Source organism: Chlamydomonas reinhardtii, chromosome 11 (assembly GCF_000002595.2).
Source record: "Chlamydomonas reinhardtii strain CC-503 cw92 mt+ chromosome 11, whole genome shotgun sequence".
Lineage (NCBI taxonomy): Eukaryota > Viridiplantae > Chlorophyta > Chlorophyceae > Chlamydomonadales > Chlamydomonadaceae > Chlamydomonas > Chlamydomonas reinhardtii.
In genome coordinates, this window is record NC_057014.1 from 3589206 (window position 1) to 3602507 (window position 13302).

The window sequence follows — 13302 nt, forward strand, 5'->3', positions numbered from 1 at the left end:
CCCGCCGCCAACAGCTGCCGTACACACTCCACCCAGCCCCCCAGTGTTGCCAGGAAGAGTGGCATGTTGCCGTCCTGCACGTGTGCAGGCGTGCATATGAAGGTTGAAGGCGGTGGTGGTGGGTGGTGGGGGGCATTGCGAAGGTTTGCAGTCCCACCAGCCATCCTCGGCACACATTTACGCAACCCAAACCAAGAGTGGGACCAGTGCACAGTTCCGCGCTTGATTGCAATTCAACTGTCAACAAGGCACGCCATCTCGATCAGCAGCCCACGCAGTTCACCCACCTTGTCCACGGCCGCCGTGTTGCCGCCCGCCGCCAGCGCCGCGGCAAGCTCGCCGCCGCGCCCCGCCGCCGCCGCCACTAACAGCCGCTCGTCCATCGGCTCCCTGGGCAGCGCCGCCGCCACGCCCGGGCCGCACCGCGAGGCCATGGCCACCAGGTGTCGCCGCCCGCCACCCGCCACCTGTGTGCGGGGAAATGGGTGGGTCGGCGGTTTTCGGCATGGTTGGTTTGGCGAGACGTGCGCGGTTAGGAGGGTGAGTTTGCCCCATTCCCTAAACATCCGCATGTGGACGACTGCGCGGGAATGGCACACTATGAAGATGTCACTCTCGCGCGACTGACCGCCTTCCTACCCCAGTGATCAAGAGCAGCAGGTAGGCGGGTAGGCGGGCACCTGGCGGCACCTCACCTGCACCAGGTCCCGCAGCGCCTCCACCAGTGCAGCCACCTGCTGCTGCTGCCCCTGAGGCGGCTGCACTTGCGACTGCTGCGCCGGAGGCTGTTGTCCTGGTTGCTGCGGCTGCTGCCCCTGCTGCTGCTGCGCACCTCCGTGCGCCGGCGTGCCTTCTGCTGCTGCCCCACCACCTGCTGCCCCTCGTGCCGACCCTGCCCCTGCTGCTGCGCCTGCTGCGCCTGCTGCGGGTGTCTTCCAGCAGAAGTACGAGTACACGGCCCACACGCGGTCGCCGGGGCTCCAGGCGGCGTAAGGGCAGGTGGCGGCAGACTCAAGGTAGCCCAGCAGCCAGGCCTGATGCGGGGGAGTACGTACGTATGCAGGATTGGAGGGATGTGGGCGTGGTGGTGGTAAAAGGGGCTGGGCAGGTTGGATGGCAGGATATTAGCAGGTAGAGGAAAGGGAATCGATCCTTGGTTTGGTCGGTGTGCTGTCGGCGTTCCTACTTTGATGCATCTCGAAGAAAGCGCGAGACAGCCCACGCGCACCTTGGTCGGCGCCTCCACCAACGCGCAGCAGCCGGCTGCAGCCCCCCTTGCACCTGCACTGCTGCTACTGCCACCGCGTCTGTCACTGCTACTGCCGCTGCCAAACCCGTCGCCACCAGCTACAGCAAGCGCCGCAAGAGCCGGCGACGGCAGCTGCGGCTGCCGCCAGGCTGATGCCGCCAACTCCATCAGACACGCCAGCTGCCCCTCCAAGGGCTGTAGCTGGTGCTGCTGGTGCCAGCTGCCAGAGGCCACTGCTGCTACAGCCGTCAGCAGCGACCCCACGCCGCCGCTGATGCCCGTGCCAGCGGGAGCTACTCCCGATGTGCGGTTGGTTGTGGTTGTGATCAGTGCGGAGCCAGTGCGCACGGCCGCAGTCAGGGGAACGAGCACCGCGTCAAACAGGGCGGCCGCCTCCCTTCCCAGCAGCCGTTTGAAGGTCTGCGGCCGAGGGGAAACGGGTGTGACGGGCACGGCGTGGAGTTGGGGCTCTGGGTTACGGGCACGCGGCATATGTGGCACACGTGGAGACTCGCCAGTAGCACGTGTGACCAGCGGCCCCAGACAGGAACCATGTACGTGACATGCCACTTCACCAACAGCCAACAGCCAACAGCCAACAGCCAACAGCCAACAGCCAACAGCCAACAGCAGCCGCAGCCACGCACCAGCGTCAGGCCCCGCTCCTCCTGCACACACGCGGCTGCAGCCACGCCCGTGCCCACGCCCGCCGCCCCCTGCTGCTGCTGCTGCTGCTGCTGCCCCGCGGCGGCTGTAGCAGTCGCCAAGAGGCAGTCCAGCACCATGCCCAGCCACGCCTCCAGACCCAGCCACTCCCGCAGGCCCTCGCCGCGGCCGTGGCGCGCCATGCGCTCGGCCAGCGTCCACACCTGCGGGCACATGCGGGCATATGCGGGTGTGTGGTTGTGAGGGGGCGCCTGGGCTGGGCGTGTGGGCTGCGGGATTGCGGGCGGGGGCGCGAGCGTGCGGCATTGCAACATGCCAATGGCAGCGTGCGTGTGCAGGACCAGGACCCACGTCATGCATTGACAAGTCACGCACATACGCACGCACACACACACACACACACACGCACACACACACACACACACACACACGCACGTACGCACGCATGCATGCACGCACGCACGCACAGCACGTACCCGGCTGAAGTAGCCGCGGCTCGCAAGCAGCTCGCGCTTGAGTATGCGGTCAAGGGCTGTGGCGGCGCCGGCGCTGTGGGGCGAGGCGGGCGCGGTGGGCGGGGTACCGCCGGACGAGCTGAGGCGGCGCCCCGCGGCGAGCAGAGCCGCGGCGCTGCTGCTGTTGCTGCTGCTGCTTCTGCTTCTGCTGCTGCTGCTGCTGCTGCTACTGCCGCCGGAGCCACTGACAGCAGCGGCTGTTGCGGGCAGGTCACTGGTTGCGCTGCTGTGCGCTGTCCCGCAGCTGCTGCCGCCATCGCTGGTGGCGCTGGTGCTACAGCCACCGCCACTGACTGTCGAACTGCCGCCATTGCTGCTACTTCTGCCCTTGCAAGCCACCGCAGGCAATGTACTGGTGCTGCTGCCGTCATGCCCGGGGCTTGTCGTGTGTGCGGCGCAGGCCCCCACCTCCAGCCCCGCCTCCACATCTGATGCTACCGCCCCGCCCGCCCGCCGCCGCAGCAGCCGCAGCGTCTTGCAGAGCAGCAGCCGCACCACGCCGCCCCCGCCCGCACCCGGCAGCGCCTGCACAACGCACAGCGACACCTTTGATCTTGTCATCAACCGGTGCGGACCAAGAGTCCCCAAGGGCTGGGGTGCCCATGGGTTCAGCAACACACATCCCGCCAGCCCTGCCAGCCCCGCCAATCCCACCATGCCTCCGGGTCTGCTAACCTCCCGTGCGGCCCGCTCCCACCCGTTTCCATCCCCGCGGCCGCAGGTCGTCACATGCTAGCAAGGCCGCCAGCAGCAGGGCGCACCGTGTAGGCTGGGATGACCGCCATGGCCCGTGCCCGCGCGTAGTACACCTTGCTTCGCAGCACCTCTGCCATAGTCGTCACCGCTGGTGGCGGCGACAGCTGCTGTTGAGCAGGGGCGGCGCCGTCGCGCTCCCCCTCGCCCTCCTGCTGCTGCGCCTGCTGCTGCCCCTGGTGCTGTCCCTGCCGCAGTTGCGCCCCCGGAGCTCCCTGCTGTTGCCCCTGTTGCCCCTGTTGCCCCTGTTGCCCTTGGGCCTGCGGCACACAGCTCCAATCCACCCACACAAACTCGATGCCCGCCTGCGCCGCGCCGCGCAGCAGCACGCCGCACAGCTCGTCGAACTGTGCGCATGTGTACACACGCACACACATACGCGTACACGCAATATTGTATATAACTCCAACAGGAAAAGAATGAGTTGTGGCCTGCTCCGTGGGCCTGTTCTCACCCCGACGCGCGCACACGTGCACATACCTGTGTAGGACACATCGGGCAGAACCGCGCTGCAGCATTATTGCTGCCGTCACCGCTGGAGCTACTGCCAGTAGTGCCGCTGCCGCTGCTGCTGGGCTTGGCGCCGCTCCACCTCCAACTCACGATGAGGGTGCGGGCCCACACGTCCTCACCCAGCTGAGGGACGGAGGAGCGCCGACAGGGGGGATGTAGAAGGGGCCATGGAGACACGCCCACACACGCTGAGTACGCCGCATCTAGCACATGCCATGTCTCGGCAATGCCGGGTACCCCCACGCCCCTCGCCCGCCCCGCCTCCTTTATTTAGCTTGAGCTGGTAATTACAACTTCCCCTGAGTCCCCTCACCCCCCCACCCCACGCACAGCAGGACTCACCTCGTCGTAGGGCAGCTCCAGGCACTCGCCCCCAATGACGCCGCCGCGCCCCACCTCCACTTCCTCGTACACCTGCGGGTGGATGAGGTGTGAGAGAGGCGCCCCAAAACAACACATGAAGCTGATTGTGCGCCGCAACGGATTGCATACGTGTCTCCTTCCCTTGTGTCCCTTAGAAGGAATGAAAGATCACATGGCCTCATGCATACCGGTGCGGTGCAGTCCCGCGGGTACTCATGCACATGCACGCATGCACGAGCCAATTCGCAACATCTTCCCCACGCCCCCTCCCCCTCCCCCTCCCACGCTCCCTCCCTCCCTCTCTCCGCACCTTGAGCTGCCGCCAGCCCAGCACCGCCTGCAGCCGCAGCAGCCGCACAGGCGCCCGCCGCAGCGCCGGCGGCATGCCGTGGTGCAGGTCGCTCACGGCCTCTGGCAGCCGGTGCAGCGGCGTGTGGGCGGGCGGCGGGCGGGCCTCCAGCGACTGCACGCGTGTGTGTGTGTGGGGGGGGGGCGGGCAGTGGGGAGCACCCAGATGGGGGTCGGGGATGCGGGGGAGCGGGGGAGTGGAGAGGCTTGGATGGGGGAGTGGTGGAGCAGGAGAATCACAGCAGCACGGTAGTGCCTTGCCGCATCAAGCAGGTGGGGACAGAGGGTGTGTAAGTACATGCAGCCGCACCTCTGGTTCGGACGAGAGCGGCCATTCCGGGGCGGTGGCGATCTGGCCCCGTAGCTCCTGTGACGCAGCACGCCCCAAGGCAGTAGCACGTTGGACACGCGGTTGCCAGCCGGCGGTCCCTATGACCCCGCTTAGATGCCCTGCTGCATAAATGCTTTCCGTCTTACCACGGACGCCGAGCAGCCCATCACATGTGTTTCTCAAGGTCCAGCAGCAGAAGGGGACAGCATCGCGCGCAATCGAATTGGCCCTTCGCTCACGCGAAGCGGTAATGTGATCAAGTGCTGTATTTGCAAGTCTGTTTAAGGTGTATTGAGTTGGTTCATCAACGACGCGTGCGCACATAAATCGTGTCAGCGGGCTCCCTGTGTTTGTGACACGTTGAAACGGCGTCTGCACATTAATGCAAGCACATGACCATAATTGTAAGTAGCTTGAGAAGTACTGGGCCAAACAGTGTGAATGCACGCTGCGCAACTTGCGCCTGCGCCTCGGCTTCGCGCTTGCAGAGCCTTTGAGAGCCTGTTTGCTGTAACCCTGGGCATCATACAGGGTATTACTTGTGATGTACAGCGCCTGGGATTTGGAGTTGCGTCACGGTTTCGGCACCACTGGCAGGAAGACCAACCGCCTCAACTGTCGCTGGACGCGCGGGATGCTGATGAAGGGCTGCCTGTTCCTGCTTATCGTGACTGCGGCGTGTCCCCGTCATAAGAGGGGTTACAAAGGGAACAAAAACAGCCTGCGCCAGGCACCTAAAGACGCATCGACCAGCGCACCGGATCGGTCATAGCTCTGTCCGGCCCCAAGTTGCACCTCGTGTGTTGTGCGTGCGCATGCCGCGCCCCTACTCCGCCCCTCACGTGCCGTCCACATCATCCAGTGACTATGCGGTAGCCTGCTGCGCACGCGAGGCCCCGCCTGGCCCCACGCCCTCAACGAGCGTTTGCACACACAGCCCCCCCCAGAGGCCCTGCTATGTACGCCCACCGTGTTGCAAGTCCCGGTCCGGTACATTCCGCCAAATGATTGCAGCCAGCTTCATCCTGGACGCTACCGTGTGCCACTACACAGGCAAGAGTTTGTCGACCACCATACCTCATGCACACGTGCTAGCCGTGACTCCGCCAGGCAAATACCTCAGCCCCTGACTCGACCTCACTCTTGGCTCGATCCCACTCGCCACGAGCAGGGCTCGGCACGCCCATCAGCAAACAGCCGCCTCCACAGCACGTGCCGTACGAACAAACACGTGCCGTACAGAGCAAACACGTGCCGTACAAACACGCCTGCTTTGCTCACTCGGGGAACTCGGGGTCGTAGGGTGCGTCCATGGGGTCCCCGCCGCCGCCCGGCCCGCTGGACAGGAACTGCATGGCACCCGGGCTGCCGCCCAGCCCCAGCCCCATGCCCAGCCCCATGCCCATGCCGCCGCCATAGCCCCCGCCGCCGCCGTAGCCGCCGCCGCCTGCCCCGCCGTCGCCCTGGCCGCTGCCGTGCTGCTGCTGCTGCTGCTGCTGCTGGCCGAACACGTCCGAGCCAAGGCGCGCGCGCTCCTCCTGTCGGGGGGTTGGCGGGATGTTGGCGGGGTGTTGGCGTGTGTTGGCGTGTGCTTGGCAATGTGTGCTTGGCGGGGTGGACGGGCCACACGTACCCACCCCTACCCACCTGTCAACTCCTCTCCCCATTCCTGCCCAATCGTCCTACGTGCCCACCCACCCGCCCACCGGCCCCGCCCTTCCCACTGCATGGACGGCTGCCCGCCCATCAGCCTCCCCTCTCCCTCTCCCTCTCCCTCCCCCTCCCCCTCTTCCCCTCCCCCTCCCTCCCTCTCCCTCTCCCTCTCCCCCACCAGCCTCCCCCACCAGCCTCCCCCGCTCTCCCTCTCCCTCTCCCTCTCCCCCACCAGCCTCCCCCACCAGCCTCCCCCTCTCTCCCTCTCCCTCTCCCCACCAGCCTCCCCCTCCGCCTCCCTCCGCCTCCCTCCCCCTCCCTCCGCCTCCTCACCTGGCTCATGCTGGACAGCACATTGGCCACCAGGTCGCTGTTGCTGGCCAGCGCCGCCGCCAGCTGCTCCATGCCGCCCGACAGACCGCCGCCGCCGCCGCCCCCCGGCCCCTGGTCCTGCTGCTGGCCCTGCTGCTGGCCCTGTGGTGGCGGCTGCCCCTGCCCCTGCCCCTGTGGTGGCGGCTGCCCCTGCTGGTGCTGCGGGTGCTGGTTCTGGTGATGCGGGTGCGGGTGCTGCTGCTGGCCGCCGTCCTCACCCTGCGAAGGCGCGCCACCCGGCGCCTGCTGCCCTTGCCCTTGCCCGTGCCCGTGTCCGTGCGCCTGCCCTGCAGAGCCCGGCCCCGGCCCCGCGCCACCACCGCCCATCTGGCCCGACGGCTGCTGCTGCAACCCGCCCGCGCCGTTGGACATGGCGCCCCCGCCCATCATGTCGTGACCGCCGCCGCCGCCGCCGAACCCGGCCGCCGCGAGGGACGACAGCGCGCCTGCGAGGTCCGGCATACCGCCGCCGCCGCCGTCGCCTCCGCCTCCGCCCATGGGCCCTCCCATGCCCTGCATCACGCCGCCTCCGCCGCCTCCGCCTCCGCCGCCCATGGCGCCCATGGGGAATCCCGGCATGCCTCCCAGCATGGCCGCGAGGTTGGGCGGCGGACCCAGTAGCCCGGCGGGGAAGGGCGGCATGCCCGGCAGGTTGAAGGCGGCGGGGTCCAGGCCGCCCGGCATGCCCGGCAGCGGGAAGGGCGGGAAGACCATGCCCTGCAAGCGAGGTGACGACGCAGCGTTTTTTGGGGTGGGGTTACATTCATGATCATTTAAGAAGTGAAGGCGTTGGCAGGTACAGCGGGGGAGCGTGCGGGAGCAGGCGGGGAGCAGGCGGGTCAGCTCGGCGGTCCGCGGGGTACCGGGGTTTGTGTGGCAACGGCCAAAGCTTCTCACGTGCAAGCCCGTGCCATGTGCGAGAGCCCCACACCTCTACCCAGCCACTCCGCCGCCCGCACTCACCGGAATGCCCATGAACCCGTCCGGCCCCATACCCATCGCCGCCGCCACTGCCTGCTGCTGCTGCTGCATGTGCTGCTGCACCTGCTGCTGGTGCTGCTCCGCCTGCTGTTGCTGCTGTTGCTGCTGTTGCTGCATCTGTTGCCGCATCGCCTCTTCCCGCTCCTGCTGCTCACGCTGCTCGCGCTCCTGCACATGCAAGCAGGGCACGTGCGAGCCACATCAGCAGCAGCTCCGCAGGTGTGTGTGTGTGTGTGTGTGTGTGTGTGTGTGTGGAGCCTACAACAGAGCCGTTTGCGTCTTGCACCCACATTGCCGCACCCTCCGCTTCCCCGCCCGAAACCGCAGCGACACCAGCAGCCGCACGCGTCAGGCCGGATCACCCATCCACCAAACCCCGGGCGCACCCGGCCGCCTCCGCTGACGAAAGTCCCAGCATTCCTCAGCGCCCCTGTCTGCCCCCCTCCTCCAACCCACCCCATTGCACACACACCCCCAACCCCCACATACACACACCTGCGCCTCCAGGGCTGCGTGCCGCGCGTCCAGCTCCGCCTTCTGCGCCGCCAGCGCCGCCGCCGCCTCCTCGTTGCGCTTCAGGCTGTCCTCCTGTCAGGCGGCGCGGCGTGGTGGGTTTTGGACTTTGGAGAGGGGGCGCCGGCGGGTCCTTGCGCCGGTCAACGCCGCTTCGAGCCGGTCCGTCCGCCGCCCGTCCGCGCGCCCGCCCGCCCGCCTGCCGCCGCCCGCCCGCCCGCCCTCTCCCCTGTGGCCATTGTCCGCCCCCACCCCCCATCCCGCCCCTCACCTGCTGCGACAGGTGCATGCGTATGTAGGTGACAGCCTTCTTGCGCCGCTCGCCCTCCAGCCGCAGTGCGTCCAGCGCCGCCGCCAGGGTGCCGCGGGCCGCGGACAACTCCGCCAGGCCGGCGTCGGGCGAGGAGGCGGACTGGGGGGGGGGCAGGGGGGTTGCAAGTATCAGCCCAGCCTAAACCAAACCAAGCCAACCTAGCGGGGCGGGGGCGGGGGTTACATTCAATTGGTGGGTTGAACTGAGGCATAGGTGCATGGAATGCTGATGAGGTGTGGGGGCATAAGCGGGCGCTGGGATCGCCGCCACCGCCTGCTGCCGGGGCCCCGGCCCAGAACCTCCAGCCCCTGCCCCGAGCCCCCGGCTCTACCCTCCTCCCCTCTCCCCCCCCCCCGCCGCCCCCAGCCCGGCTAACGCCCTCTCCGAAACTGCGGCTCTCACCCCCTTGGCCTGCAGGCACTTGGTCTGCAGCTCGCTGCTCCGAGCCGCGGCGTTGGCGACCTCGAACAACACGTCAGCCAGGCTGCCCACCGCCGCAAGCTTACGCCGCTCCACGCCACCGCCACCCGGTGTGCCCGGCCCGGCGCCGCCGTCAGCCGCCGCCCCGCCGCCGCCGCCTGCGGCTCCGCCGCCGGTGCCGCCTGCGGCGGCGGCGGCTGCGCCTGCCCCGGTTTTGCCTGGCGTGCCACCGGCGGCTGCGCTGGCGGCCGTGTCCAGATGCTGCTTCAGCACCTTGACCTGAGCCGAGCCGAACACCTGTGCGTGTGTGTGTGTGTGTGTGTGTGTGTGTGTGTGTGTGTGTGTGTGTGTGTGTGTGTGTGTGTGCGCGCGCGAGAGCGAGCAGGTGAGCAGGTGCAAGTGCGTGAGTGAGCAGCGCGGGCGGCCTAGCAACCGAACGTAATGAGTCGTGCACCGGCCCAGTCACCCCGGGCCAAACACCCATCGCCCCCACCAGCCCCCCACCGCCCCCCACCAGCCCCCCACCGCCCCACCTTGCGCTCGTCCCAAATGTCCACCAGTCGCCGGGCGCTGCTGCGCAGCTTGGCGTCGCTGCTGCGCGCCGCCCCCGCGCAGGCCTTGGGCAGCACGCGGAAAAACTCATCCGCGAACTCACGCCCCTTCTTGCGGCCCTCCTGTGGGGTGCGGGGGACGGGGGGGGGGTACATTCATGATTAATTAAGAAGCGCAGGCGTAGACAGGTACAGGGGGGGGTGAACAGGGACGCGGGAAGGGGAGGCGGGGTGTGTGATGTGGGAGGGAGATCAGCTAGCCAGCTAGGCCAGGCGGCCGGGGGACGCCGGCAAGGAGTCCGACACCGGTGCGTGGCATGGGGTCGAGGCCACGGCATGCGCCCGCCGGACCCCCTCGACAACACCGCCCTCTCGTCCTTGCCCCCTCACCCGCACGGGCACATGCAGCGGCGTATCTGCCGTGCCTTGGGAACGCAGAGCCGCTGGGGTGGCTGGCAGCAGCAACAGCGCGTGCCGCTGCGCCTCCCCACCCGGGTGTGGCCGCTACCGTATGTGCCGTGCCTGGGCCCTTGGGGACGCCCTGGGCGCCCCACCCCATGCAGCGCTGTTGGTGCGCAGGCCATGCACCCGCAGTCGGCATCGGCCACCCATGCAGCCGGCTTGGTGGTTGACTTCTGCTGCTCCCAGCCGTGCGCCCCACCCGTCGTTCCCCCCTTCCCCTGCTGACACCCCCAGGAGCAGTCCCCTCCGACCAGCCCCCACCTGCAAGATGTGGTTCGCGAGGTACAGGAAGGCTATACGCCGCTCAGTGGTCACGCGCCCAAACTCCTCGAGCCAGATGTTGACCACGGTCTTTGCATCTTTGATGTAGAACAGGCACCACTTGGCGGTGCCCTCAATTGACTGCTGCGTGATGTTCAGGGTCTGCAGGCGCTGTACCAGGCTGTCCCGGTTCACGCTGACGCCGCCGCCCGACATATTTGCAGCACTGTGCAAGGTGATCGCAGGCCCAACTTCCTCAAGCCCGGGGCCGCAGGCGCGGCCCGGGACTAATACTGTGCTGAAAAGAAGCTCTGCCGGCCCAGTGTGCAAAGGCCCTTGGCTCTAGACTTTCCAAACTTCCTCGATAGACAAATTATACCGGAGGGAAATCGACTTTGAGAGGAATATTGTGTAGGTATAGAAAGTCTGGGTGAGCAACGCCAAAACAAGAACAGCTTGGACAGAAGGGCTTAGCGGAAGTTTCACCCAGCAGTCCCTTCTTGCTAGGGCAACAAGTGCATGGTGTTATTAAGCTCGCTTCTGCTCACACTGGACTCAAGCTGCATCGTTGCGCTTCCCGTTGTGTCGCCCATGCAACGTGCAGTTTTGCTAAAGACAATTCCGCAACCGCACTTATGCACTCTGGGCAACATAATTCTTGTCTTCCTGTCCCATTCAGCGGGCACCTCAAGGACTGGCTCACTCGACTCTCACAAGTGCTTGCTCCCCACATCATTAGCACGGCCAGAAGTCCAGGAATGCCATGTGCCAAGCTAGGGGCCGGCGGGCGAAGCTTAGGCGGGCGGGCTAAAGTGACATAGACATATAGCCAGATTACAGTCCAGACTACCGGAAGCGCTTTCCCCCAGCGCCCTTTGCCCCCCCACCCCCCACCCCACCTCAGGGCTTGCGGCTAGCTGGAGACCAGGAGGTCTTGATGGGCCATGGGCCGGCGTCTGCCGGTAGAGCTGCTGCCTCACTAAGTCGGTGCGTACAAACGCGTGTGCGTACGGCGACCGGTCTCGTTCGGGACGAGAGAGTGCAGGGCGTTCAAGGGGGCGAGAACAGTCATCAGTTTTTATCCCAATAGTTTGCCACCGGGCCCACTTCGTTTGTGTATGTACGGAGCCTAACGTCGGGCTTCTTGGCCAGGCGGGGTGTGTCAGGCGTGAGGAGGGCGTCCGGCCGCAGTGGTTCCAGCTGTGTCGGTCCACCTCTACACATCGCTATGTCTTGCGCGGTGTACGCCGGCCTTTGAGCATTGCACTCGCACATCGCGGTGGACGCAGTGACACACACCGCCAATCAGCACAGCTGCACTATGAGCCAGCGGAACCCTTGAGGACCACCGGCCACCTTGCTGGTGAACAGAGCACGCCGTGTGCATTCGTTGGATGTTGCGTTTTGGGGATAGATGCGCGGGGGTTGGGTTATGCGCCCGGGCCCAACGAAAAAGTCCCATCCCCCAGTGGGGACCACTCAAGTCACGGGAGGCCCTCAAAAGGAACAGAGTCTGAAGTGAAGTTACCTCTCCGAGCCCACACGTGCAGATGAAGCCCCCAAGGGATAGCTAGCACGGCATGTGACCAATGGGTATCGTAGTCCGTGCCCGTACTGGGCCAGGGGTGCAATTCTGTACTGGGCCGGGTGAAGCTTTGGGCATTACGGCTTTAGGCGTGCCGGCGTGTTGTTGGCGTGCTGGCGTGCCAGCGCTTTCATGCAGGCGCAAGGTAGGGGGTACGCCCCTGCCTTGGCACAACAACATCCCACGCCCGTTGGGCTGCACCGCACGCCCCGCCAATCACAGGACCCCGCCAATGACGCCCGGCGGCGAGCCATTGCGGATGCGGGGCAGCACTTCGCCGCCAAGTTCATCACGCCGGAGCAAAAGGTAGGGTGGTTAGGGTGGGAGGTCGGGTGGTAGGCCCCGGGATGGGAGGCAGGGCCTGCCGGACTGCCCGCAGAGGTCGCGCCCCAATGCTCCCGCCCCCATCCAGAGAACACCGTACCTGCCGCACGCCCGCAGTTGCGCTACTGGGTGGCAGCGCTGCAGTCGTACGCGGCCCTGGCGCCGCCGGAGCTGGCTCGCGTCGTGCCGAGCGTTGAGGGCCTGCACGGCGGCTGCAAGCGCTAGATGGGCCGTGCCGGCTGCAGCAGCATCCTGGCAGCGCTGCAGCGCGCCAGTGACGACAAGAGCTCCGTCAGTGACAGCCATAGCGAGCGGCATTAGCAAGGGCAGCAGCAACGATAGCAAGAGCGACAGCAGCAACAAGGGGCGAAGCAGCCGGAGGAGCAGCCAGCGCAGATCCACAATGGCGTACTCTAGCAGTAGGGAAAGGAAGGCTGGCAAGCAAGCCGCTGGCGAAGTTGTTTGCCCTCCTGCGGGGTGGTGTGTGGCGGTGACTGACTTGCGCTGACACGGTAACGCGCCATGCCTCCTTGCGGTGGAGGCGCGGCGAGGATGCCCCGCACACTGCTTTCAGGGGCACCTCAAATAGGAGTGAGGTAGAAATTGTGATTAAGGGAGTGAATCAATGCTACGGCCGGTTCTGGTGTCTCAACTACGTACGCTGTATGCATGTGAGTCCATGTGGACTGCAGAGAATATGTACTGAATGCAGGGAAGTTCGTATGCCATCAGATGTGTGACAGCCCCCCTACACTTAAATGGGCACCGTGGGCGCTTCGCAATTGCATAAGTGTGTGCATATGTGGTGCTCGTTGGTTCGGGCGAGCGAGGGTGCGTGCACGTTGCTTTGGACGTTGATGCGGAAGAGGCGCTCTGCTGCTCACTAGGTGACTTACATTGGGCTGCTCCAGGTGCAGTGATGCCGACTTGCCGAGGCAGGGCGTGCATTTCCTGACAGCGGCGTGTGCCCGATGCAGCCCCTCAGGCGAGGAAGACGGACGCTTTCCTTCATCAGGTTCAGTTCCAGACAGCATAATCTCTGTCCCTTCATGTAATGTCGCATTCATAATCTCCCCTGGGCTGGCGCACATACGCAACGTACGCCGGAGGCATGGCGCACATTGGCAGT

General features: G+C 66.2%; 3 protein-coding genes across 3 annotated transcripts in view; 1 reads left to right on the forward strand and 2 right to left on the reverse strand.

Moving 5' to 3' along the window:
* The window catches only part of CHLRE_11g481866v5 (uncharacterized protein), a 10516-nt gene extending 5269 nt beyond the window's left edge, over positions 1–5247 (reverse strand). Inside the window, exons 1-12 of the mRNA XM_043067757.1 lie at positions 4885–5247; positions 4718–4774; positions 4370–4522; positions 4039–4110; positions 3664–3819; positions 3192–3530; positions 2392–2955; positions 1897–2118; positions 1229–1669; positions 696–1034; positions 288–467; positions 1–74 (exon numbers count right to left, since the gene is read on the reverse strand). The exon at positions 1–74 is cut by the window's left edge and continues 25 nt beyond it. Coding sequence (XP_042919762.1) covers positions 1–74; positions 288–467; positions 696–1034; positions 1229–1669; positions 1897–2118; positions 2392–2955; positions 3192–3530; positions 3664–3819; positions 4039–4110; positions 4370–4444 — 2462 coding nt within the window. The 5' untranslated portion in view covers positions 4445–4522; positions 4718–4774; positions 4885–5247. The remainder of the gene's footprint in view (positions 75–287; positions 468–695; positions 1035–1228; positions 1670–1896; positions 2119–2391; positions 2956–3191; positions 3531–3663; positions 3820–4038; positions 4111–4369; positions 4523–4717; positions 4775–4884) is intronic.
* Positions 5248–5425: 178 nt separating this feature from the next.
* Positions 5426–10777, reverse strand: CHLRE_11g481900v5 (uncharacterized protein). The gene is made up of 8 exons (XM_043067758.1): positions 10265–10777; positions 9524–9664; positions 8973–9287; positions 8529–8669; positions 8240–8332; positions 7727–7912; positions 6725–7480; positions 5426–6276 (listed from the first exon to the last, which is right to left on the reverse strand). Exons 1-8 carry the CDS (start codon positions 10478–10480, stop codon positions 6016–6018), a joined length of 2109 nt encoding a protein of 702 aa, XP_042919763.1. The 5' UTR covers positions 10481–10777; the 3' UTR covers positions 5426–6015.
* A 141-nt stretch (positions 10778–10918) lies between these two features.
* Positions 10919–13240, forward strand: CHLRE_11g481951v5 (uncharacterized protein). Its single transcript, XM_043067759.1, has 3 exons — positions 10919–11251; positions 12072–12155; positions 12291–13240. The coding sequence occupies exons 1-3, from the start codon at positions 11202–11204 to the stop codon at positions 12679–12681; spliced, it is 525 nt and encodes a 174-aa protein (XP_042919764.1). The 5' UTR covers positions 10919–11201; the 3' UTR covers positions 12682–13240.
* The last annotated feature ends 62 nt before the right edge of the window (positions 13241–13302 follow it).